This window comes from Geotrypetes seraphini, chromosome 3, assembly GCF_902459505.1.
Source record: "Geotrypetes seraphini chromosome 3, aGeoSer1.1, whole genome shotgun sequence".
Lineage (NCBI taxonomy): Eukaryota > Metazoa > Chordata > Amphibia > Gymnophiona > Dermophiidae > Geotrypetes > Geotrypetes seraphini.
Window position 1 is genome coordinate 287,931,742 of NC_047086.1, and position 27,283 is coordinate 287,959,024.

Here is a 27,283-nt window from a genome sequence, read left to right on the forward strand (position 1 = left end):
GATGCTCGGGTCCAAGGCAGAGCAAGCACCACCGGTGGGGGTCAGTGATAGATAGTAACCTCTCACACCGGGTGCACTTTTTGAAACCCGTCAAGGGACGGGACATGAAAACCGAACCGACCGACAAGGAGGCCGGGTCGCGGCTCACGGGAGCCCCCGGAGCCGACAGAAAAACTTTATTTTTATTTTTTTTTTTGAGTCAAAGACGTAGAAAACTAAAAGAAAAAGAAAGCAAGTACCACGACCGAAGAAAAAACACCGGACGCGGCGACAGAAGGCAAAAATAGCAGAGCTTCTGGCTCCGCGGAAAACACTGAACTGAGGACCATGAGGTGGGATGCGCCCTCTAGTGGGCGAGAAGGCATGCACATGCGTGGTGAAGTGTAGCAAACTTGAAACTTCAATCAAGTTTGCTTGAAAAGCTGTCCGCGCTGGGGCTCCGTAGATGACGTCACCCACATGTGAGAATATGCTGCCTGCTTGTCCTGGGATAAGACATGGTTTTCTGTTAGGATTGATGGTGTAGGATTGATCTGTACTAGTCTGGCTTGTTTAGTTTTACAATGGGTGTATTGATGTTGTACTGCTCACTGCATATGTAAAAACCAATGCCAGGAAGTACTTCATCACTCAGAGGGTGGTGGATACCTGGAATGCGCTTCCGGAAGGTGTGATAGGGTTTCAAGGAGAAATTGGATAAATTCTTGAAAGAAGAAGTTATTGAAGGATATAGATAGGGAAGATATAGGATGAAGAAGGGTACAGTTAGAAGGATATAGATAAGGTAGGATAAAAAAAAAAGGATTGAAGGGATAGAGGGGTACAGATAGAGGACTACTAAACAGGTCCAAGATCTGATGGGTTGCTGCGCGAGCGGACTGCTGGGCACGATGGACCTCTGGACTGACCCAGCAGAGGCACTCCTTATGTTCTTTTCCTAGGTACTCATGTGTGACGTGTGGCTTGTTACTAAAAATCATGTTTTTCATACAGATGGGGGGGGGGGGGTGCCAAAAAATGATGAGCCCCGGGTGTCACATATGCTAGGTACGCCACTGAATGTAAGCAAATGTCAAAAACATGCCAGAACATCAAGTTGCTTAAAAATTGGGGGGGAAGGGGGGGTAATTATTAGAAGGCACACACTTCAAGAAGGGTATAAAAAAACTTAAATGTGCTTGAAAATTAATTGGGGCACTGTCAGATCCATCATTGCAAAGTGGAAACAGTTTGGCACCATCAAGACACACTCGTGCTTAGACCGTCCCTTCCAAATCTGTAGCCAGGAATTAAGGAAACTGCTGAGAGAAGCCACTGTGCACCCTAGATTTTTTTTAAAAGTATGATAGAGGACAATGTTGCCTATTTAACAATTTAAAGATTACTTCACAAACATGGCCTGAATGAGAGGGAGTCGGGAAGTTTGCTGAAGAAAGCTAGTGTTGGCAAAGAAACACAATCTTTTGCATGTGAGCTGTGTCCCTTAATTGGTCTCTGACCTCTGTTTTATGTTATACATAGCATTAACACAGCACTAAAACATCATCACATGGCTGTGGCATCATTAGCTTGTAGCAATGCTTTAAAGAAGTGAGGACAGGGAAAGATGGATGGTGCAAATTACAGGCAGATAGTGAAGAAAAATCTTTTAGCAAGCAAAACAAAAATCCTAAGCACAAAACAAAAACAGTATCAAGCAGCAAGCCCAGCCTAGAATCTTAATATATTCAGGCAAGGCTTGAAGACGGGAGTGTGCAGAAGATCCCTAAACCAACTGACGGAGCTTGAGCTGTTATGCCAAGAAAAAACTGTACCATCCATTCAGCGGAGATATTGTTGGGTGGAGGCCATTAACAAAGTTTGTAGACACTTACCCTTAAATGACGAGTTACTGCTGCAAAAAGGGCTACCCCAAGTAATGGGTAAAAGGGTGTGAAGACTTATGTAATCGGAGATCATTTTGTTGCATATTCTTAATTGCCTTTTGACTATTTGTACAACTGTTTTTCATATTCAAAGTAATATGTTTAAATCAGTAAAATTTCTACTTTAATGTATTTTGAATTGTATTTTTTAAAGAGTAGACTAGGAAAAGACTTTAGCAAGGCCTGGTAACAGTCATTCCTTTGGCCTCAATGCTATTAATTGTTGCCTTGATTATCATCTTTCTGCCTCCTGTCAGGATCCAAGCTTGTGCCTTCATACAGGATCTTATTTTTCATTCCTTTACGAATCATTTTCTGCTGTAATCTTAGTTTTGCATGATTGTATCTGCAGTATAACCTAAAAGAAAAGAACAAACAATATCACAAATATTTTGTCTTGGTATAGTGCATCAAAATATACATAGGTTATGAGATTTTAAATGTATTAATAGTTACCACCAACTTTAGAAAAATAAGCATGTTTGTCTGCCTTTTAATTTTGGATCCAGAACCTTTTCCTCCCAAGATTTACTGTCAGACTCAATTTGGGCTGAGATCTTGGTACCCTGAGGATTACTTCCCAGCTAAATAGACATGTTTCTCCTATGCTATATAAGTATATCCAATATACATGGAAGTCTTATTTATAATTTCCATATAGAAATTCCAGCATTACACATGAATCATCCATATACTGTATAAATGGATAGTTTTACAAAGGACTCAATTACATAAGAACATAAGAATTGCCGCTGCTGGGTCAGACCAGTGGTCCATCGTGCCCAGCAGTCCGCTCACGCGGCAGCCTTTAGGTCAAAGACTAGTGCGTACATTCTGGTTCAGCAGGAACTTGCCTAACTTTGTCTTGAATCCCCTATAACAGCATCCGGAAGAGAGTTCCAGTTTTCTACCACTCTCTGGATAAAGAAGAACTTCCTTACGTTTGTACGGAACCTATCCCCTTTTAACTTTAGAGTGTGCTCTCTCCCTCTCTCTATCTTGGAGAGGGTGAACAATCAGCCTCTATCTACTAAGGGGTCCTTTTATCAAGGCACGGAAGGGGTTTAACGCGCGGAATACTACGCATTAAACCACCTGCTGTGCTAGTCGCTAACGCCTCCATTGATGAGGTGTTAGTTTTTTGGCTTGCCATGGGGGTCAGCGCGTGATGAAATGTCTGACGTGCTAACCTCCGTAGCACACCTTAATAAAAGGAGCCCTAAATCTATTCCCTTCATTATCTTGAATGTTTCTATCATGTCCCCTCTGTCTCCTCTTTTCCAGGGAGAAGAGGCCCAGTTTCTCTAATCTCTCACTGTATGGCAACTCCTCCAGCCCCATAACCATTTTAGTCGCTCTTTTCTGGACCCTTTCAAGTAGTACTGTGTCCTTCAAATATGGAGACCAGTACAGCGGCATGATAACCTTCTCAAATCTGTTCGTGATCCCCTTCTTAATCATTCCTAGCATTCTGTTCGCCCTTTTCGCCACGCATTGCGTGGACGGCTTCATTGACTTGTCGACCAGTACTCCCAAGTTTCTTTCCTGGGAGGTCTCTTCAAGTACTGCACCGGACATCCTGTATTCATGTATAAGATTTTTGTTACCGACATGCATCACCTTACATTTATCCACGTTAAACCTCATTTGCCATGTCGCAGCCCATTTTTCGAGCGTGTTTATGTCATGTTGCAGGTCTTCACAATCCTCCTGTGTCTTCACTACTCTGAATAAGAACATAACATAAGAACATAAGAATTGCCTCTGCCGGGTCAGACCAGAGGTCCATCGTGCCCAGCAGTCTGCACTAGAGAGCTGCACGGGAACGGGGATGACGGGGATCCCGCGGGTTCCCCCTTTGGGTCACGGGGATCCCGTGGTGACGCCCCCTAGGGTCGTGGGGATCCCGTGGGGACGCCTCTGAGGGTCGCGGGGTTCCTGCGGGGTTGGATCGCAGTGCACTCGAGCCGCGAGGGTAGTCTCCTCCTCCTTACCTGCCCTGTCGCAGCACACAGCCAACGTAAGTCTTCCCGATGTCAGCGCTGACGTCGGAGGGAGGGCTTAAGCAAAGCTCTCCCTTCCTCCGACATCAGCGCTGACATCAGGAAGACTTCCGGTCGGCTGTATGCGGCAGGGCAGATAGGAAGGCAATGGCGTACGAAAGAGGGGGAAGGGGTCGGTTCGCCCCGGGGAATGTGCACAGCCGGTCAGGTCCCCCGATCGACCGACAACAGGCCCGGCCGACAAACTTCCCTGCCCTGTAGCCGCGAATCTAAATTACCTCTTACAGCAGCTTCACTACTCCAGCTGCTGTAAGAAGGTAATTTAGATTCGCGGCTACAGGAAAGGGAGATTTGTCCGACCGGGCCTGTTCTGTTGTCGGTCGGGTGGGGAAGCGCCACAAAGGTAAGGGGCAGGGAGGGAGGAAAGGTGGAGTGGAGAAGAAAAGACGCTTAAGGGCAATGGGTAAAATTGAGGGGGGAGAAGGCCGCTGAAAGCACTGGGGAAGACAAAGGGGTGGAGAAGGACGCTGAAAGGACATGGGGAAAACGGGAGGAGGGGGGGAAGGATGCTGAAAGCACATGGGGAAGACAGAGGGGGGAGAAGGACCCTGAAAGCACTGGGGAAGACAAAGGGGTGGAGAAGGACGCTGAAAGGACATGGGGAAAACAGGGGGGGAGAAGGCCGCTGAAAGGACATGGGAAAGACAGAGGGGGGAGAAGGACGCTGAAAGCACTGGGAAGACAAAGGGGTGGAGAAGGCCGCTGAAAGGACATGGGGAAAACAGGGGGGGAGAAGGCCGCTGAAAGGACATGGGAAAGACAGAGGGGGGAGAAGGACGCTGAAAGCACATGGGGAAGACAAAGGGGTGGAGAAGGACGCTGAAAGGACATGGGAAGACAGGGGGGGGGAGAAGGACGCTGAAAGGACATGGGGAAGGCAGAGGGGGGAGAAGGATGCTGCCTGACAGGACATGGGGAAGATGGGGGGAAGAAGGACGCTGAAAGGAAATGGGTAAGAGAAAGTGGGGAGAAGACGCTGGCAGGGAAGAAGACAGAGATGCCAGACTATGGGGGGAGCGGAGGGAAGAAGATGGGTGCCAGACCAATTTGGGAGGGGGGAGAAAGGGAGAGGCACAGTAACAGAGCAAATGGAAGACACAGAGAGAAGAGAGACAGTGGATGGAAGGAATTGAATGAGAACATGAAGAAAGCAGAAACCAGGCAACAAAGGTAGGAAAAAAATTCTTTTTTTTTTTTTTGCTTCAAGATAAAGTAGTATATTAGTTGTGTTGATAAAAATTTATAAACATTAGAGGCTCTGGTAGAAACCCGTTAACAAAGTATGTATTCTTCCCAATTAATATTTCCAAATTAATAAAGTCTTTTTGCTTATTTTTAAATGGGTTTCTACCAGAGCCTTTAATTCAGTAGCATAATTAAATGAAATAACTATTTCTGTAGTTTATAGGGATGGGCGAGGATGTAGGGGATTCCTCGCGGGGACGGGTGGGAGTCCTCACAGGGAAGGGTGGGGACAGGTGGGACTTTGGTGCGGACGGGTGGGATTTCTGTCCCTGCGCAACTCTCTAGTCTGCACCCGTGGCAGCCCCCCAGGTCCATGACCTGTAAGTACTCTTATACCTAAATCTTTTATTCTCTAATCGTTTAATTTCCTTTATTGCAGCCCTCTATCTATACCCTGCAATCCTCTTTTCCTTCAGGAAGTCGTCCAATCCCTTTTTGAAACCCAATATTGTACGCTGTCCTATCACCTCCCCCGGAAGCGCATTCCAGGTGTCCACCACCCTCTGAGTGAAGAACTTCCTAGCATTCGTTTTGAATCTGTCTCCTTTCAAATTTTCTGAATGACCTCTTGTTTTTTATGTCCCCGCTAGTCTGAAGAATCTGTCCCTCTCCACCTTCTCTAAGCCTCTCATGATTTTATAAGTCTCTATCATGTCCCCTCTAAGTCTCCGCTTTTCCAGGGTGAAAAGCCTCAGCCTCTCCAGCCGTTCAACATATGAAAGGTTTTCCATGCCCTATATCATCCTCGTTGCTCTCCTCTCGAGTATCGCGATATCATTCTTAAGGTACGGCGACCAGTACTGGACGCAGTACTCCAGATGCGGTCGCACCATCGCTTGATACAGTGGCAAGATAACTTCCTTCATTCTGGTAGTGATACCTTTTTTGATAATGCCTAACATTATGTTCGCTTTCTTTGAGGCCGCTGCACATTGTGCTGCCGGCTTCATCGTTTTGTCCACCAATACCCCCAAGTCTTTTTCTAGGTTGCCTTCCCCCAGTACTCTCCCTTACATCGTGTAGCTGTACATCGGGTTCCCTTTCCTTATATGCAAGACTTTACATTGAAGCTCATCTGCCATTTATTTGCCCACTCCCTCAGTTTGTCCAGGTCTCCTTGTAGTTCTTTGCATTCTTCAACAGGTCTGACCCTACTGGAGAGTTTTGTGTTGTCCGCAAATTTTATGAATAACTTCGTATCATCTGCAAATTTAATCACTTCACTCGTCTTACCAATTTCCAGGTCATTTATAAATATGTTGAAGAGCCTGGGTCCAAGCACCGAACTCTGCGGCACTCCACTCGTGACACTTTTCCAGGCCGAGTATTGTCCATTTACCCCTACTTTCTGTTTCATATGCGCCAGCCAGTTTTTAATCCACGTGAGTATTTCACCCTCAATTCCATAGCTCGCAATTTTTCAAAGTAGTCGTTCATACGGAACCTTGTCGAATGCCTTCTGAAAATCCAGATATACGATGTCGACCAGGTCACCCTTGTCTATCTGCCTTACACTTCACTGTCCCATGCAAAGGGCTGGAGACTGAAGAGATAGTTGTATATGGTCAGGGAGGAAATGCAATACAACTTGCTATTGAGAATTCACACCAGGCATCAAATGAAAAAAAAAAACAAAACAGGCAGACCTGTCAGTAACACAGTTGCAGATAGGTCTACTGTTGGCTTTTCAGGGTCAGATTTTCCAATCCAATTTTTTTCTATAGGCACAGATGTCCCCCTACCCCAGTACTAAAAGAGGCAGGAGGAATGCCCATTCCTCCTGCGGTGGCAAAACCCACCCACCAGGGCCCCCAACCAACCCCTCCCCTCTGTTAAAAACAAAAACAAAAAAATTCAGCAGGAAGGATACCCACTCCCCCTATCACCACATGCACCCTGACCATGCCCCCCCTCCCCTGTACCTGTCTCAGATGTTGACAGTAGGAGGGATGCCCGGTCGTTCCTGCTGCAAGGCCTGCCACTCCAAAATGGCAGGCCTTCCCCTTCACAGTTTATCATATAATACAAGGGGAGGGGCCTTAGGCATCTGAGCTAGAGAATGACACAGGAACAAATTTGTTGCCGTCCCTGCAGGAACTAATTTTCCCCACTCCTGCAAGTTTTGTTGCTGTCCCATTCTTGTAAGCTCTGCTTTAACCACACAAGCCTCGAACACTTATGATTTTAAAGTGTTTGAGGCTTGTGTAGATGAGGATAGAGCTTAGGATAGAGGAATAGGGCAGGGACAGGAAAAGAACTCATGGGGATGGGACGGGAAAATTCAGTTCCCGTGAGGATGGAGAAAAATATGTCCCCGTATCATTCTCTAGACAGAGTCAATCAGGGCCTTAATCTCCTCCCCATGCATCACATATTGCACCAGGAAGGGAAAAGCCCACCATTTTGGAGTGGTGGATCTTAGAGTAGGAAGGACCAGGCATCCCTCCTGCTTTCAACTTCTGAGACAGGTACAGGGGAGCATCCGGTGGCATGAGGAAGTGGACATATATTGTGCATGTGTAACACACACATCTGTGCCATTTAAAAAAAAAAAAAAAAATTCCCCAACAGTTGAGTGGCAGGCTTTGGAGCTTCCCCTGTCACTCAGCTGTTAGGGCTTTCCCAAACCAGCTCTGTGCCTGTGTCAGTCACTCAGAGTGACTGATCGGATGGGACCTCTGTGCAAATAATTTGCATGCAAACTTCTTGGAACATTCTTTGACTTGGTGACCAGAGAATTGGATAGAGATGTGGTGTATTTAGATTTTAGGATAGGCTTTGACTTTTCCACACAAACGTCTAATAAATAAATTGAGTGCCCTTGGGATGGGTCCCAAAGTGACAGACTGGGTCAGGAACTGGTTGAGTAGAAAGCAACAGAGGGTAGTGATCAATGGAGATCACTCTGAGGAAAGGGATGTTACCGATGGTGTGCTTCAAGGTTCTGTTCTTGGGCCTGTTCTTTTTAACATTTTTATAAATGATATTGCTGAAGGGTTGTCAGGTAAGATTTGCCTCTTTACCAAAATCTGCAATAGAATAGACATGCCGGATGGTGTGAATAACATGAAGAAAGACCTGGCGAAGCTTGAAAAATGATCTGAAATTTGGCAGCTAAAATTTAATGCTAAGAAATGCAAGGTCATGCATTAGGGCTGCAATAACCTGAGCGAATGGTACAGTTTAGGGTGTGTAGAACTTATGTGCAAGACGGAAGAGCGGGACTTAGATGTGATTGTATGTGATGATCTTAAGGTGGCCAAACAGGTTGAAAAGGTGATGGCGAAAGCTAGAAGGATGCTAGGTTGCATAGGGAGAGGTATGGCCAGTAGGAAAAAGGAGGTATTGATGCCTCTGTATAAGACTCTGGTAAGACCTCATTTAGAATACTGTGTACAATTTTGGAGGCCATACCTTTAAAAAGACATAAAAAGGATGGAGTTGGTCCAGAGGAAGGCTATGGGGACAGACTTAAAGATCTCAATCCTTATACTTTGGAGGAGAGGTGGGAGAAACGATAGAGACGTTTAAATACCTATGTAATGTACATGCGCACGAGTCGAGTCTCTCATTTGAAAGGAAACTGCAATGAGAGGGCATAGGGTGACGCATAGGGTGAAGTTAGGTGATAGGCTCTGGAGTAATCTGAGGAAATACTTTTTTACAGAAAGGGTGATAGATGCATGGAACAGTCTCCCGGAAGAGGTGGTGGAGACAGAGACTGTGTCTGAATTCAAGAGGGCCTGGGATAGGCACATGGGATCTCTCGGAGAGAGAAAAAGATAATGGTTACTGCAGATGGGCAGACTAGATGGGCCATTTGGCCTTTATCTGCCATCATGTTTCTACGAGTTGGCCAAAAAAAAACGGCCAACAGCGACCTACAAGGTCTTAACAACTATGTTTTATGTATCTAGCCCCCAAATAGAGGGGCAGGGATTTATGTGTGTGTTTAGAAACTGAAGATGGAAAAGGTGTGGAAAAAGCAGTAAAGAGGTTTTATCTGGTCTCCTTATCTAAAGAAAGATATAGCAGCACTAGAAAAGGTTCAAAGAAGCACGACCAAGATGATAAATGGCCTGGAACTCCTCTCATCTGAGGAAAGACTAAAAAGGTTAGGGCTCTTCAGCTTGGAAAAGAGATGGCTGAGGGGAGATAGATTGAAGTCTACAAAATCCTGAGTGGAGTAGAATGTGAACATAAGAATTGCCGCTGATGGGTCAGACCTGTGGTCCATCGTGCCCAGTACTCCGCTCACGTGGCGGCCCTCTGGTCATCGACCAGTGCCCTAACTGAGACTAGCCCTATCTGCATACGTTCTGGTTCAGCAGGAACTTGTCTAACTTTGTCTTGAATCCCTGAAGGGTGTTTTCCCCTATGACAGACTCCGGAAGAGCGTTCCAGTTTTCTACCACTCCCTGGGTGAAGAAGAACTTCCTTATGTTCATACAGAATCTATCCCCTTTCAATTTTAGAGAGCGCCCTCTCATTCTCCCTACTTTGGAGAGGGTGAACAACCTGTCCTTATCTACTAAGTCTATTCCCTTCAGTACCTTGAATGTTTCAATCATGTCCCTTCTCAATCTCCTCTGTTTGAGGGAGAAAAGGCCAAGTTTCTCTAATCTTTCACTGTATGGCAACTCCAGTCCCTTAACCATCTTAGTCACTCTTCTCTGGACCCTTTTGAGTAGTACCGTGTCCTTCTTCATGTATGGTGACCAGTGTTGGATGCAGTACTCCTGGTAAGGGCTCACCATGGCCCAGTACAGCGGCATGATAACCTTCTCCGATCTGTTCGTGATCCCCTTCTTTATCATTCCTAGAATTCTGTTCATCCTTTTCACCACCGTCGCACATTGCGCGGACGGCTTCATCGACTTGTCCATCATAACTCCCAAGTCTCTTTCCTGGGAGGTCTCTCCAAGTACTGACCCAGACATCTTGTATTAGTGCATGAGATTTTTTGTTACCTACATGCATCACTTTACACTTATCCAAGTTGAACCTCATCTGCCATGTTGATGTCCATTCCTCGAGCCTGATTATGTCACATTGCAGATCTTCGCAATCCCCCTGTGTCTCCACTACTCTGAATAACTTCATATCGTCTGCAAATTTAATCACCTCCCTCGTCATACCAATGTCCAGATCATTTATAAAGATGTTGAAGAGCACGGGTCCAAGCACCGAGCCCTGCGGCACCCCACCGGTGATGCTCTTCCAGTCCGAGTATTGTCCATTTATCCCCACTCTGTTTCCTATGCTTCAGCCAGTTTTTAATCCACATGAGCATTTCACCCTCGATTCCATGGCTTGCAATGTTCCAAAGTAGTCGTTCATGTGGAACCTTGTCAAATGCCTTCTGAAAATCCAGATAAACAAGGGCGACCGGGTCGCCTTTGTCTATCTGTCTGTTTACTCCCTCAAAGAAGTGCAGCAAGTTCGTCAAACACGATCTGCCTTTCCTAAAATCGTGCTGACTGGTCCTCATCAGCCCATGTCTGTCAAGGTGATCAATGATGCGGTCCTTTATCAGCGCCTCTACGCCTCTACCATCTTTCCCGGTAACAAGGTCAGACTCACCGGTCTGTAGTTTCCCTGATCTCCCCTCGAACCTTTCTTGAAGATCAGTATAACATACGCCACCTTCCAGTCTTCCAGAATTTTTCCCGATTTGATCGACCGATTGGCTATTAGTTGAAGCAGTTTAGCTATGGTCCCTTTCAGTTCCTTGATGACCCTCGGATGGATGCCATCCGGTCCTGGGGACTTATCGCTCTTAAGCCTATCAATCTGCCTACATACCTCCTCTACACTGACCGTCAATCCTGTCAGCTTTCTGTCTTCGTTTCCAGCATATAGCCTGATGGGTTCTGGTATGCTGTGTAAATCTTCTTTCGTAAATACAGATGCAAAAAAATGTGTTCAGTTTGTCGGCGATTGCTTTGTCCTCTTTTAGCGCTCCCTTTATACCATGGTCATCCAACGGTCCCACCGCTTCCTTCGCAGGTCATTTTCCCTTAATATATAGAAAGAACGGCTTGAAGTTCTTCGCCTCCTTGGCTATTTTTTCCTCGTAGTCTCTTTTGGCCCCTTACCGGCGTTTATAGATAAACTTCTGATCCCTTATTCATCATCTAGGACCCTCCGATCAAATAATCAAAATTTAGATCCATACCATCAATACGGGAACTATTTTACGATGCTACTCGCAAATCCATCTTTTCAGTTACTGCCCCCTCTCTGTGGAATGCCCTCCCATTAGACGTTCGATTAGAGAACTCGTTTGAAAAATTTAAAGCCAAACTTAAAACTTTCCTCTTTAAAGATGCCTTTATTCTTTGGTATTAGCTTCTGCCTCTTAATTCCTTGATTCATGTTGTGACCAGTCAGGCAAGGTGCCTCCCAAGGTCCCAGTTAGGTCAGGGGAAAAAGTAAAGGGAAAAACCCGGAAGGGAAATTCCAAGGTCCCTCCTGTTCCTGATTCTGATAATATCTCCTTTGACCACCAGAGGGAGCCTGAACTATCTGAGAATGAGCTAGGTGATCTGTACCCAAGCAACCACAGGGGGAGCCCAAGAGCCTCCTGGAACACTGCTGACTCAGCCAGAGTAGGGCGTGGCCCTAGAGTACGTAAGCCAGCAGTTGAGATCAGACAGGCAGGCAGGCCGGCTAGGGAGGAGGTTCAGACCTTGCCTCCCTGAGGAACCCCTGGGCCAAGCAGGTGCAATAGACCCATTCCCATGGAGTTAACAGAAGCTGGACAAACTGAGGACTTGCCTTTATTGGAGGTGGAACCCATGGACTGTCAAGAAAGTTTTGCAGAGTATGATACTGACTTTCCTGAGCCCATGCAGGTGGACTTGATTTCTAGCCACAAAGAGTGAGTGTTTTTGACTGTTTGGACTATTTTGAATGTTTTTGTAAAGCTAGGAGTGTGAAATTGGGGAGAGGTTTTGTTAACACCCTGGGTGGGAGTTTTGTGAGCCATTCCTGTGGCTTTACTTTTGCAAAACCTGAGACACTCTCCTTTCCTGGCAGTAATATAGAGTTGCCAGAGGCTTTACTTATTTTCTTTAATTACTGTGAATTGTGGAAGCCAGTACCCTGAACTGTTGCTGTGAAAATTGAACAAGCTGCTTGGGAGCAGGCTTGTGTTAGCTCTACAGAGAGATGAAGACTTAGCTGCTAATTTGAACTTTATTTTTGGGGCTGTTTGATTTGCTGTCCCCTTTTGGCATTTTTGTTGCTTTATTGCTGTTTTGAATACTGACAATTTTGCAGCTGTATGATGAACTACTTACTTGAATGAAAAGGCTAAGTAAAACTGAACTATTTTGCTACAAACTTTAGTTGTGGTATCTTGGTTTGCTTTATTTTTGAGTTCCTGTCTAATAACAGTTCAATCCTGCAGGGTGACTCCATTTCGGGTCACATGCCAGTGCTGTTTCTCTGAGTAACCACTGAAGGAGCTGTGGAGTCCCGCTCGGTAGAGAGCTGCACGGGAACGGGGACGACGGGAATCCCGCGGGACCCGCGGGTTCCCCCTTCGGGTCACGGGGATCCCGTGGGGATGCCCCTAGGGTCGCGGGGATCCCGTGGGGATGCCCCCTAGGGTCACGGGGATCCCGTGGGGACGCCTCCGAGGGTCGCGGGGTTCCTGCGGGGCTGGATGTACTCAGTTGCGCGGCTCTTCTTCTCCCTACCTTCTCTGCTTGCAGCACAGAGCCGAACGGAAGTCTTCCCGACGTCAGCGCTGACGTCGGAGGGGAGGGAGGGCTTAAACAAAGCCCTCCCTCCCTCCGACGTCAGCGCTGACGTCGGGAAGATTTTCGTTTGGCTCTGTGCTGCAGGCAGTGCAGGTAAGGAGGAGAGTAGCCTCGCGGTTCGAGTGGCTACCAAGGGAGGGAGGGGGCGGTCCGCCCCGCCCCGCCACGCCACACCACACCACACCCCACCCCGGTTGCAGCACAGCCGGCCAGGTCCCCTTACTTTTGTGGCACTTCCCCGACCGACCGACAACAGCCCCGGTCCGAAAATCCTCCCTGCCCTGTAGCCGCGAATCTAAATTATCTTCTTACAGCAGCTGTAATAAGGTAATTTAGATTCGCGGTTAAGGGCAGGGAGGTTTGTCGGACCGGGGCTGTTGTCGGTCGGTCGGGGAAGTGCCACAAAAGTAAGGGGACCTGGCCGGCTGTGCTGCACCCGGGGCGGTAGAGAAGGAGGGGGGAGAAGGACGCTAAAAGGCCATGGGGAAGACGGGAGGGGGGGGAAGGACTCTGAAAGCACTTGAAGACAGAGGAGGGAGAAGGACGCTGAAAGCACATGGGGAATACAAAGGGGTGGAGAAGGCGCTGAAAGGCCATGGGAAGGGCGGGGGGGGAAGACTCTGAAAGCACTTGTGGAAGACAGAGGGGGGAGAAGGATGCTGAAAGCACATGGGGAAGACAAAGGGGTGGAGAAGGATGCTGACAGGACATGGGGAAGACGGGGGGGTGGAGAAGGACGCTGAAAGGCCATGGGGAAGACAGAGAGGGAGAAGGATGCTGAAAGAACATGGGGAAGACAGAGGGGGAGAAGGACGCTGACAGGACATGGGGAAGATGGGGGGAGAAGGACGCTGAAAGGAAATGGGGAAGAGAGAGTAGGGAGAAGACGCTGGCAGGGAAGAAGACAGATGCCAGACTATGGGGGGAGCGGAGAGAAGAAGATGGGTGCCAGACCAATTTGGAAGGGGGAAGAAAGGGAGAGGCACAGTAACAGAGCAAATGGAAGATGCAGAAGGAAGAGAGACAGTGGATGGAAGGAATTGAATGAGAACATGAGGAAAGCAGAAACCAGGCAACAAAGGTAGGAAAAGAATTATATTTCTTTTTTTTTATTTTGCTTCAGGATAAAATAGTACATAAGCACATAAGCACATAAGCAATGCCTCTGCCGGGTCAGACCTGAGGTCCATCGTGCCCAGCAGTCCGCTCACGCGGCGGCCCAACAGGTCCAGAACCTGCGTAATAATCCTCTATCTATACCCCTCTATCCCCTTTTCCAACAGGAAATTGTCCAATCCTTTCTTAAACCCCAGTACCGTACTCTGCCCTATTACATCCTCTGGAAGCGCATTCCAGGTGTCCACCACCCGCTGAGTAAAGAAAAACTTCCTAGCATTTGTTTTGAATCTATCCCCTTCTAATTTTTCCGAATGCCCTCTTGTTCTTTTATGTTTTGAAAGTTTGAAGAATCTGTCTCTCTCCACTTTCTCCATGCCCTTCATGATCTTGTAGGTCTCTATCATGTCTCCTCTGAGTCTCCGCTTTTCCAGGGAGAAGAGCTCCAGCTTCTCCAATCTTTCAGTGTATGAAAGGTTTTCCATGCCCTTAATCATTCGTGTCGCTCTTCTCTGGACCCTCTCAAGTATTGCCATATCCTTCTTAAGATGCGGTGACCAATACTGAACACAGTACTCCAGGTGCGGGCGCACCATTGCCCGATACAACGGCAGGATGACTTCTTTCGTTCTGGTCGTGATACCATTTTTAATAATACCCAACATTCTGTTCGCCTTCTTCGCGGCTGCTGCGCATTGCGCCGTTGACTTCATTGTTGTATCCACCAGTACACCCAAATCTCTTTCAAGGTTACTTCCCTCTAATACTAATCCCCCCATTTGGTAGCTGAACATCGGGTTCTTTCTCCCTATATGCATGACCTTGCATTTCCCTACATTGAATTTCATCTGCCATTTATTTGCCCACTCCTCCAGTTTGCTTAGGTCTCTTTGTAGGGCCTCACACTCTTCCGTAGTTCTGACCCTTCTACAGAGTTTAGTGTCATCCGCAAATTTTATAACTTCACATTTCGTCCCCGTTTCCAGGTCATTAATAAATACATTGAACAGCAGCGGTCCAAGTACAGACCCCTGCGGAACTCCACTCGTGACCTTTCTCCATCCCGAGTAGTGACCCTTCACTCCAACCCTCTGTCTCCTGCCTGCCAACCAGTGTTTGACCCATCTGTGTACGTCCCCTTCCACTCCGTGGTTCCACAGCTTCCTAAGTAACCGCTCATGGGGTACCTTGTCAAAGGCCTTTTGGAAGTCAAGGTAGATGATGTCTACAGGTTCCCCTTTGTCCAAATGGCTGTTTACCCCCTCGAAGAAGTGCAGTAAGTTTGTTTGGCACGATCTTCCCTTGCAGAAGCCATGTTGGCTCGCTTTCATCAGCCCATTTTTTTCTATGTGCTCACAGATGCTGTCCTTTATCAGTGCTTCTACCATCTTGCCTGGAACCGATGTCAAACTTACCGGCCTATAGTTTCCCGGGTCTCCTCTTGACCCCTTTTTAAAGATAGGTGTAACATTTGCTATCTTCCAGTCCTCCGGTATCTCTCCAGTTTTCAAGGATAGGTTGCAAACTCGTTGGAGTATTTCCGCTATCTCATTTCTTAGTTCTTTTAGTACCCTAGGATGGATTCCGTCTGGGCCTGGTGATTTGTCGCTTTTCAATCTATCTATCTGTTGGAGGACATCCTCATGGCTCACCTCTATTGCCGACAGTTTTTCTTCTTGATCACCATGGAAGATCACGTCGGGTTCCGGTACATTGGATGTGTCCTCGCTTGTGAAGACTGACGAGAAGAATTTGTTTAACCTGTCAGCTACCTCTTTTTGCTCCTTTATCACTCCCTTTTTATCTCCATCATCCAACGGTCCTACTTCCTCCCTCGCCGGTGTTGATAAAAATTTATAAACATTAGAGGCTCTGGTAGAAACCCGTTTGCAAAGTATGTATTCTTCCCAATTAATATTTTCAAATTAATAAAGTCTTTTTGCTTATTTGTAAATGGGTTTCTACCAGAGCCTTTAATTCAGTAGCATAATTAAATGAAATAACTATTTCTGAAGTTTATAGGGACGGGCGGGGACGGAGGGGATTCCTCGCGGGGACGGGTGGGGACGGAGGGGATTCCTCACGGGGACAGGTGGGGACGGGTGGGATTCCTCACGGGGACGGGTGGGACTTTGGCGGGGACGGGTGGGATTTCTGTCCCCGCGCAACTCTCTACCGCTCGGTCCACAGTGCTGGTTACAATGTGAAGCTTTGAAACATCTAATACTTCTTTTGAAATGATTCCCCTCCTAATGTTTTTGCCACTCCCCATTTACTGTCTTTTTTTATTAATTTTACTTCGATATATTTAAACAACCTTTCCCTCCCCTACTTTCCTTCCGTCTCATGTACATTAATCCGAATTCGTCTAGTATTTTTAATATTTGATAAAACATTGCTTTTATGTACTATTATAATTGTCTCTTACAATCTTTTTATATTGTACACCGTCTAGACATTTGTTTTGATAGATGGTATATCAAAAATAAAGAAATTTGAAACTTGCATTGTTGTTTGTGCTTGTTCCAGTTTTCGGCCTTTTTTGACCTTTTCCTTTCCTTAAACGAAGTTTTCTTGTCTCTGATCGCTTCCTTCACCTCTACAGTGAGCCACGCTGGTTCTTTGTTCTTTTTCCTCTTGGATCCTTTGTTCATAAGCGATACAAATAGATTTTGTGCCTCGGTGACTGTGTCCTTAAAAAGGGACCAAGCTTGCTCTAGCGTTTTTATAGTGTTTATCCTCTTCTTAATCTTCTTCCCTACCATGAGTCTCATCCCTTCGTAATTCCCTTTTCGGAAGTTCAGTGCCATGGCTTTCGTTTTGGACCTATGTTTCTCCCCTGCGTCCAGATAGAAGCGGCTCATATGTGTACAAGTGGATCGATTTTTCACTCCATCAAAAATTACAAAGACTAGGGGACACTTACTAAATCTGCAGGGAAATACTTTTAAAACCAATAGGAGGAAATATTTTTTCGTTCAGAGAATAGTTAAGCTCTGGAACGCATTTCCAAATTCCTGAAGGAAAAGTCCATGGTTTATTATTAAGACATGGGGGAAGCCTCTGCTTGCCCTGGATCGGTAGCATGGAATGTTGCTACTGTTTGGGTTTTGGCCATGTACTAGTGACCTGGATTGGCCACCATGAGAACGGGCTACTGGTCTTGATGGACCATTGGTCTGAATCAGTAAGAAACATAGCAACATGATGGCAGATAAAGGCCAAATGGCCCATTACATTACATTACATTAGTGATTTTTATTCCGCTTGTACCTTGCGGTTCAAAGCGGATTACATAAGAAGAGAACTGGACATTTCCAGGATGGTACATGACAATAGAGAATACAGTTTGAGGATAGAGACTTAATAACAGAATGATAGTAAAGACTTAATAACATCGGAAGATGTTTTGGACGGCAGTGTTTTGGTTTCTTGGGGGATGGGGTGAGGGAGGTTAGGTAGATTGTATATGCTTTTTGAACAGCAGTGTTTTGATTTCTTTACGGAATGTCTTGAGGTCTGATGTTGCGGTTAACAATCTGGTGATGGAAGGTTCGAGTTTTGCAGCATGTGTTGCCAGGAGGCTATCATAAAGCTTTTTGCGGTGAGTACCCTTGAGTGGTGGGTATGTGAATGATGTCAGTGTTCTTCTTGTTCTGGTTGGAAGGTTACGGTTTAGGCGGTCATTTAGGTAGGTGGGTGCAGTACCGTTAATTACTTTGAAGAGTAGACAGTATAGTTTGAATTGAATTCTGGCTCGAATCGGTAACCAGTGTGAGTCTAGGTAGGCATTGGTGATGTGGTCAAATTTTCCGAGTGAGTAAATTAGTCTAAGGGCTGTGTTCTGAACAGTTTGAAGTTTTTTGATCATGTTTGTGGGGCATGGTAGATAAAGGATATTGCAGTAGTCCACGAGACCTAGTACCAGGGATTGTACAATTATCCTGTAGTGTTCTTTGTCAAAGAATTTCCTTATTTTTCTTAAGTTGCGCATTGTGAAGAATGCTTTTTGGGTAGTTTTGTTGATTTGGGTCTGCATAGTGCAGCATCTGTCTATCAGCACTCCCAAGATTCTGAGTGAGGTCTGGATTGGGTATTTGGTTGCTTTAATTTCTAGGTCTGTTATGGATGGGTTTTTGTCCGTTTCAAGCATTAGGAATTTGGTTTTGTCCGAGTTTAGTTTCAGTTTGTGGTTTGTCATCCATTTTTCTACTTCATCCAGAATTATTTCCAGGTGTCCTGTTGAGGTGTGGTCTTGGATTTCGAAGGGGAGGAGAATAGTTATGTCATCTGCGTAGCTGAATGATGTTACATTTAGGTTGTCTAAAGTGGTGCCGAGGGAGGAGATGAAGAGATTGAATAGAATGGGCGATAGTGGTGACCCCTGCGGGACTCCGCATGGATTTGATCATGGGTTAGATTTCGTGTTGTTTGTCTTAACTCTGTACGTTCTTGTTTTAAGGAATCCTTGGAACCAATTGTAAACCACCCCTGAGATCCCGATTGCATCAAGTATCTGGAGTAATATGGTGTGATCGACTAGATCGAAGGCGGCAGAAAGATCTAGTTGGATAATTAGGATCCTGTGTCCTTTACTGAGGTGTTGACGGGCTATGTCTAGTAGTGTTGCTAGTAGTGTTTCCGTGCTGTGGTGAGATCTAAATCCTGATTGAGAGGAGTGAAGTATATTATGGTCAAATAGGTAGTTGGTGAGGTATTGAGCCACAAGTCCTTCAATCAGTTTGACATATAATGGGATCGAAGCGATAGGTCTGTAGTTGGTAGGAGCGTCTATAGGGCCTTTTTGATCTTTCAGTAGGGGTGTGATTATGATCTCTCCAAGATCTTGTGGGAATTGACCTTCTATGAGAGTGCTTTGAATCCATTGCATGAGGTTGGTTTTGAATTTAAGGGAGGCATTTGTAAGCAGATACGATGGGCAGTAGTTCAAGTCGCATGAGGTGTGGCTGTATTTTTTGTATAGTCGGTTCAAATCAGACCATTGTAGGGTTGGGAATGTGGTCCATGTTCTGTCTGCAGATATGGCTTCTTCCGTTGTGGGGGTTATTATCTCGTAGAGTTTGGTGGTTGAGTTGTTGAAGGTATTTCTGATTGTAGTGATCTTGTGTTTGAAGTGGTCTGCTAGTTGAGAAGCTGTTGGTGGTTTATTGCCTTGAGTGGCAAGGAATGGGTTTGTGTCCGTAAGTTTTTTTACTAAGTTGAAGAGTGTTTTTGTGTCAGAGGTGTTTGTCCCAATTAGTTTAGAGTAGTATGTTTTGCGCTTTTCTTTAAGTTTGATGTTGTATAGTTTGATTTGGGTTCTCCAAGCGGATTTGGTTTGATCATTTTTCTTTTTTCTCCAAGATCTTTCAAGTTGTCTGCAATGCCTTTTTTGTAGGAGGAGTTCGGAGTCGAACCACTTGTCTGAGGATCTGCAGGTTCTATGTTTGGTTTTTTCAGGGGCTAGCTCGTTCAAGGTTGTTTCACTTAGGATGCGCCAGTGATTTACGAAGTCAGTTGGGTCGATGGGGGCGATTATAGGGTCAACTTTAACCCAGAATGTGGCAGGCTCAATTTTCTGTCTAGATTTGAAGGTTGTTTTTTGTGGCTTGGGTTTTGTGTTATTTTGAGGCCAGTTGATGGTGAAAGTGTATTTGTGGTGGTCTGACCAAAGAGAGGGATGCCAGGTACCATTGGTGATATGAATTTTTGGGGTGTGGAGGTTATGAGACGTGAATGCTGCTATATCAAGTTGGTGGCCTTTTTCGTGCGTGGGTTCAGGATTGAGGATCTGGTAGGATAGGGCGTCGAGGTATGAGAGTATATCGTCTACTTGTTTGGATGTGTGGTCCTCGAGGTGGAGATTGATGTCTCCTAGGAGCAAATTGTATGTGGAGGTTAGAGAGTTCTGGAATATGAATTCTTCGAGTTCAAGTTTTGAAGTGTTCCATTTTCCTGGAGTGATGTAGCATAATAGACAGTTCAAGGTGTCTGTGAGTGTATTGTCGGAGAGTTGGCATGCAAGAAGGTCTAAGTGAGGGGTTGAGTGTTTGTGTAGAACTTTTAGGTTGAGGTTGTTTTGTACTAGAATAGCTAGTCCTCCCCTCGTTTGTTTTCTCGACAAACCAGCTCTAATTTGTACCCTTTGGGGCAGAATTCGGTTATGCATGGGTCCGAATTGGATGTTAGCCAGGTTTCGGCTAGGAAGAGACAGCTTAGTTGTTCTTCAGTCAGCCAGTCTTTAATTAGGTTTGCTTTTGGGCTAATTGATCTTATATTCATGTAGGCACAGGTTAACGAGGTATATTTTGTGTTGGAATTAGGATTGCAATTAAGGTAGAGGATATTTTTTGGTGGTGTGAGTTGTTTTTGAGTAGTAGTCTTGTGCTTTGGTGGAGGTCTTTTTCCCCAGGTGGTGGGAATGTGGTCTTGGCTGGTCAGTGGGCAGGATGTTAGGGTTCCCATTTGCAGTCACCATTATCTCTTTCTCCAAGAGATCTCACGTGCCTATCCCAGGCCCTTTTGAATTCAGACAGTCTCTGTCTCCACCACCTTTTCCGGGAGACTGTTCTATGCATCTACCACCCTTTCCATAAAAAAGTATTTCTTCAGATTACGCTGGAACATATCGGCTCTTAACTTCATCCTATGCCCTCATTGCTTAGTTTCCTTTCAAATGAAAGACTCAACTCATGTGCATTTACATTACGTAGGTATTTAAAAGTCTCTATCATATCTCCCCTCTCCCACTTTTCCTCCAAAGTATACAGATTGAGATCTTTAAGTCTGTCCCCATGCACCTTATGATGAAGACCACATACTATTTTAGTAGCCTTCCTCTGGACTGACTCCTTCCTTTTTATATCATTTTGAAGGTGCGGCCTCCAGAATTGTACACAATATTCTAAATGAGGTCTCACCAAAGTCTTATACAGGGGCATCAGTATCTCCTTTTTCCGACTGACCATACCTCTCCTTATGCAACCTATCATCCTTCTAGCTTTCGCTGTTTGGCCACCTTAAGATCATCACTTACAATCACATCCAAGTAAGATCATCACATACAGTCACATCCAAGTCTCGCTCTTCTGTCATGCACATAAGTTCTTTACCCCCTAAACTACCGGTCCCTTGGGTTTTTGCAGCCCAAATGCATGACCTTGCATTTCTTAGCATTAAATTTTAGCTGCCAAATTTCAAACCATTTTTCAAGATTCGCCGGGCTTTCTTCATATTATTCACAACATCTATTGCAGATTTTGGTATCATCCACAAAGAGGCAAATTTTACCCAACAACCCTTAAGCAATATCGTTTATAAAAATGTTAAAAAGAACAGGCCCAAGAATAGAACCTTGAGGCACACCACTGGTAACATCCCTTTCCTCAGAGCGATCTCCCTTGATCATTACCCTCTGTCGCCTTCCACTCAACCAATTCTTGACCCAGACCGAATGCATTTAGTTTATTAGACTTCTGTGTGAAACACTGTCAAAGGCTTTGCTAAAATCTAAATACACTACATCTAGCGCACATCCTGTATTACCCAGTCAAAGAAATTGATCAGATTTATCTGGCAAGACCTATCTCTGGTGAATCCATGTTGCCTCCGGTCCTGTAATCCACAGGATTCCAGAAACTTGACCATTCTCTGTTTTAAGTGTTTCCATTAACTTGCTTACCACAGAAGTCAGACTTATTGGCCTGTAATTCCCTACCGCCTAGAAGTCGCAAGATTGTGGCGGTATAGAAGAATAAAGTTATTATTATTATTATTACTTCTTCCTTACTTCCACTTTTGTGGAGAGGGACCACATCTGCCCTTCTCCAGTCCTCAAGTACCACTCTCGACTCTAGAGATTTGTTGAAAAGGTCAATCAGCAGAGTTGCCAGAACTTCCCTAAGTTCCTTCAGCACCCTCGGATGTACACCATCCAGCCATTCTTATGTTCTGAATGCTGTGTGTGAGTCTGCATGGGGGGCGGTTTTTAAGGTATGAAAAAGCTGAAGAAGAGAAAGAGAAAAAAACCAGGGACAACACCTGTCCCTCATAGATTTGAGTTCCTGGTAGTTTCCAGTATGGCTCTTGATTGACCATAAAGCACAGTTACTTACCGTAACAAGTGTTATCCAGGGACAGCAGGCAGATATTCTCTACATGTGGGTGACATCATCCATGGAGCCCCGATTGGATACTCTCGCAAGCAAACTTGCTTGAAGATCTTCAAGCTTGTGAGTGTACCGCGCATGCGCGTGTGCCTTCCCGCCAAAGTTAGGCGCGCTTCTCCTCAGCATAGCCTCAGTTCAGATAGCTAGCAAAGAAGCCAACCTGGGGAGGTGGGTGAGTTGCGAGAATATCTGCCTGCTGTCCCTGGATAACACCTGTTACGGTAAGTAACTGTGCTTTATCCCAAGACAAGCAGACAGCATATTCTCTACATGTGGGTGACCTCCAAGCTAACTGTAAGGGGATGGAGGGAGAGTTGGCAATTAAGGAGAACAGGATTAGCAAAACCGACCAGCCAAAGTGGCCGTCACGCCTGGAGAAAGACAGTAGTGAGAGGTGAATGTATGAACCGAGGACCAAGTGGCAGCCTTACAGATTTCCTCAATGGGAGTCAAGCGGAGGAAAGCAGATGCTGCCATCGCACGCACTTCGTGGCCTGTGAATCAACCCGGCAAGGAGAGGCCAGCCTGAGCGGAACAGAGAGAGATAGAAGCGGCCAACCCGTTAGAAATGGTCCACTTAGAAACAGAGTGACCCAAGTGAGTAGGATCGAAAGAGAGGAACAGCTGTGGAACAGAGCGATGGGGAGTGGTGCGCTTCAAGTAGAAGGCCAGCGCACGCTTACAAGCAAGAGAATGCAGAGCCACATCTCCAGGGTGAGAAGGGGGCATCGGAAAAAACACAGGAAGAACCATGGATTGGTTGATGGGAAACCCTGAAACAACCTTAACAAGAACGTAGGATGGGTACGGAGGACCACCTCATCATGATAAAGACAGTGAAAGGTGGGTCCGCTACTAGGGCTTGAAGCTCACTGACCCGACAGGCAGACGTGAGAGTAATAGGAAACACAACCTTCCAAGGAAGAAACTGCAAGTGAGCCCGCGCTAGCGGCTCGAACAGGAGTTACATGAAAGGAGCAAGAACCACGTTAAAATCCCAAACCACCGGAGGAGGTTTAAGGAGCGGACGAACGTGGAAAAGGCTTTACATGAAGCGGGAAACCACAGGATGAACAGAGATAGGCTTCCCGTCAAGCGGCAGATGAAAAGCAGTAAGGGCACCAAGATGGACACGAATCGAAGAGGACTTGAGTCCAGCACCCGACAAGTGCAACAGATAGTCTAAGACAGCAGACAGGGAGGCAGAGGATGGCTCAAGCTGCCGAGTAGCACACCAGGAAGAAAATCAGGTCCACGTCTGATGGTAACAATGTCGAGTGGACTCCTGCCGAGACGCCCTCAGGACGTCCAGCACAGGTTGGGAGAGCTGGAATGAGGGCATTAATTCTCAAGGAACCAGGCTGTCAAGGGCAGAGACTGCAGGTTGGGACGAAGCAGTGAACCCCAACTCAGCGAAAGCAGAGAAGGAAAACAGGCAGAAGAAGAGGCTCCCTGGAACTGAGTTGTACAGAAGGGAGAATCATGGCTGCCGGGACCACCGAGGAGCTATCAGAATCATGGTGGCCCGCGAGGACTGGAACCTGACGAGAGTCATCAAAATCAGATGGAATGGAGGGAACGCATACAGAAAAAGGTACATTCAATCCAGCAGAAAGCATCCGCTTGTGATTGAGGGAGTACAAGAACAGATTGACATCCGGAGCTCCCCAACAAGCAAACACCCGACGCAGAGCCAGGAATGGAGGGACTACTCTTGAGGCTGCAGAAGACAGCTCAACCTGTCCACCAGACAATTGTGCTGGTTCGGAATATAGACCGCGCGAAGGAATATATTGCGGCGAATGGCCCAAACAACGTCCCTTGGCACAGGGACGCGGACCCTGTGCCCCCCCCCCCCCCCCCCGGTTAGTTGATATAATAGATGGCGACCTGGTCGTCCATGCGGATCAGCACCACTTGGTCGCAAAGCAGGTGGCAAAAATATTTCAGAGCGAGGAGAATCACACGAAGCTCCAGCAGAGTGATGTGACAAAGGCGGTATGCACTGGACCAAAGACCCTGAGCGTGAAGACCGGCCAGACGAGCCCCCACAAGCATAGGCCGATGAGTCCATCATGAAGACCTGTCGCGGAGGAGGAGCATGAAACAGAAAACCTCAGGAAGGATTGGAAGAGAGCAGCCACCAACAGAGAGAGTTCTCCAACAAAGGAGGCATGAAAACGCGTCGAGAGAGAGTCTCGATACTGATTCCATTGGGACACAAGAGTCCACTGGGGAATGCGGAGGTGAAGTCTGGCAAAAGGAGTCACGGGAACCGTAGAGGCCATGTGACCGAGGAGGACCATCAGAAGTCGAGCCGAGGCCGAGACAAGAAGGAGCGCAGACGAACTGTGTCCAGGACCGCTCCGATGAACTCCAGAGACTGGGATGGACAGAGGCGAGACATGGGGAAGTTCACCCCGAAGCCGAGACTTTGAAGGAGCAAAATGGTTTGATGCATTGTTCGCAGAACCTCCTGGCGGGAGGATGCTTTGATCAACCAGTCATCGAGGTAGGGAAACACCTGCAGGCCGCGGAGCAGCAGCTACCACAACCAGGCAGTTCGTTAAAACCCTCGGAGAGGCCGCCAGGCCAAAGGGAAGAACACGATACTGGAGATGGAGATCCCCCCACCTGAAATCTGAGAAACCAGCGTGAGGCCGGGTGAATAGGAATTTGCGTGTATGCCCCTTTGTGGTCCAGTGAGCAAAGCCAGTCCCCTTCGTCCAAGAGGGGGCACAACGCTGGAAGGGTGAGCATACTGGACTAGAAGCTTGCTCAGGGCACAGGGGTCCAGGATCAGACGCAGATCCCCCGTCTTTCTGGGCACCAGAAAATACTGGGAGCATCATCCCGTATGCCACTGATCCTGAGGAACCTCATCGACCGCTCTGAGGTGAAGTAGGGCTCGAGCTTCCAGCAACAGAAGGGACAGTGGAGACTGGCCCAAAGGACACTCTCCGGGAGGAAGGTCTGGGGGTACGTGACTAAAGTGAAGGGTGTACCCTACCCGGATAATGGAAAATGCCCAACTGTCAGAGGTAAGGCTATACCACTGTGCGTAGAAATGATGGAGACACCCCCCCCCCGAAGGGAGGGGAGAAGTCCCCAGAAGGAGAGGAGCCTGGAGGCTCATACTGGAATAGTCAAAAAGACGGTCCAGGTTTTGCCGAAGCCGGCAGCTGGACCCTAGCCTGGCGCTGCTGCAGCTATTGCAGCCGCTGCGAAGGAGGCCGAGAGAATGCAGGAGTGGTATCCTGTGGGTACCTCCAGAGAGGGATTTTATACTGCTGGGCCGGAGGGTCTTCAGCTTAAGGCGCACCAGAGAGGTGAAGGACCGTTCATGTTCTGAGAGGCGCTTAGTGGCCGCCTCGATGGAATCATCAAATAGCGCAGTACCCACGCAAGGGAGATTGGCTAGATGATCCTGGAGATTCGGATCCATAGCCACACCCTGAGCCAAGCGAGACGACGCATAGCAATCGCAAAAGCTGGGACTCTCGAGGACAACTCAAAGGCGTCATAGGCCGCCTGGAACATACAGAGCCGGAGCTGGGAGAGAGTCTCCTCTAGGAGACGAAACTCCACACTATGAGAATCCGGCGCATCTGCCCAGAGTGAGTGGAGGGCTTCCACACAGAACCGGAGATAGGATGCGAAGATAAAGTTATAGTTGAGGACACGGTTCGCCATCATCGAGTATTGATAAAACAGCGACCAAACTTGTCCATTGGACTGCCCTCCCACCCCAGCGGGATGGCAGCATACACCCTCGAGGGGTTGGACTTCTTCAAGGAAGACTCAACCACCAGGGATTGGTGAGAAAGTTGAGAACCTTCGAATCCCTGAATAGGATCCGGAGACATTGACATAGAGGCACAAATCCCCAGGCGACGTCAAGGCTCAGTCAACGTTGAGGCACAGAGCCCCAGTCAACGTCGAGGCACAGAGTCCCAGTCGACGTCGGGGCACAAAACCTCAGCCGACGTCGAGGCACCAAGCCCCAGTCGATGGCGAGGCACACAGCCTCAGTCGACGGCGAGGCACAAAGCCTCAGTCGAAGCACACAGTCCAAGTCGAGGCACATACCCGCAGCCGACGTCGAGGCACAAAACCTCAGTCGAGGCACACAGCCTGAGTCGACGGCAAGGCATACAGCTTCAGGCAACATCGAGGTACGGAGCCCCAGTCGATGTCGAGGCGCAAAACCCCAGTTGACACCGAGGCACAAAGCCGCAGCTGATGCACAAAGCCTCATCCGACGTTGCTCAGTCGAGGCTTCGAAAGGTGGCACCATACCAATGAAACTGGTAATGAAGGTGCAGCAGTGCGCTCCATAGAGGGCAACCTCGAGGATGAGTATTCCCATGAAAGGAGGCATGCTTCGAAGGTCTCGTAGAGGCTGGCACGACTGCACTCAATGCTTGGAATGCCCGAGTCTCAGCTGGCGGCGTTACTGAGGTAACGCACCTAGGGAGGAAAGAAGAGACTTACCCAAGGATGGAACCCATGAGGCACAGCAGACGGGACCAGAGGGATGAGACGAGGCCGCCACTGGGGATCGATGCCACGGCAGCTCAATTCCAATGAAGGAAAAAGGCCCAGCCGTTCTATTCACACGTGCTGAACACAGTGAGAGGCCAGGGGAAAAAGAAAAACACAGCCGCAGCCAAACAAGGACTAGCGGCAGGGCTGAAGCCCAAGAAAGGCCCGCCGGAGGAAAACCAGCGGGAACACAACAAATTTTTTTTTTTTTTTTTAAATAAGAGGCGGCGCACAGTGACTTAAAGAAAAATAAAATAAAAGCCGCGGTGCAAGAAGGCAAGTAGGAAACAGCAGAGCTGTAGAACAGGGCTTCTTGGATCCACGGAAAAACAAGAACTGAGGCCATGCTGAGGAGCGGCGCACCCTAACTCGGGCGGGAAGGCACACACGCATGCACGGTACATTCGAAAGCTTTAAGATTTTCAAGCAAGTTTGCTTGCGAGTGTATCCGA

General features: G+C 47.2%; 1 protein-coding gene across 5 annotated transcripts in view; it reads right to left on the minus strand.

Annotated features, from left to right (window-relative positions):
* Window positions 1-552: 552 nt before the first annotated feature.
* LOC117357724 (cytochrome c oxidase assembly protein COX20, mitochondrial) overlaps window positions 553-27,283 on the minus strand; it is a 79,353-nt gene continuing 52,622 nt past the window's right edge. For all 5 annotated transcript variants that reach the window (XM_033938710.1, XM_033938708.1, XM_033938707.1 and 2 more), the window contains one exon: window positions 553-2,283. In XM_033938710.1, the coding sequence (XP_033794601.1) occupies window positions 2,142-2,283 (142 nt within the window). In that variant the 3' untranslated portion in view covers window positions 553-2,141. The remainder of the gene's footprint in view (window positions 2,284-27,283) is intronic.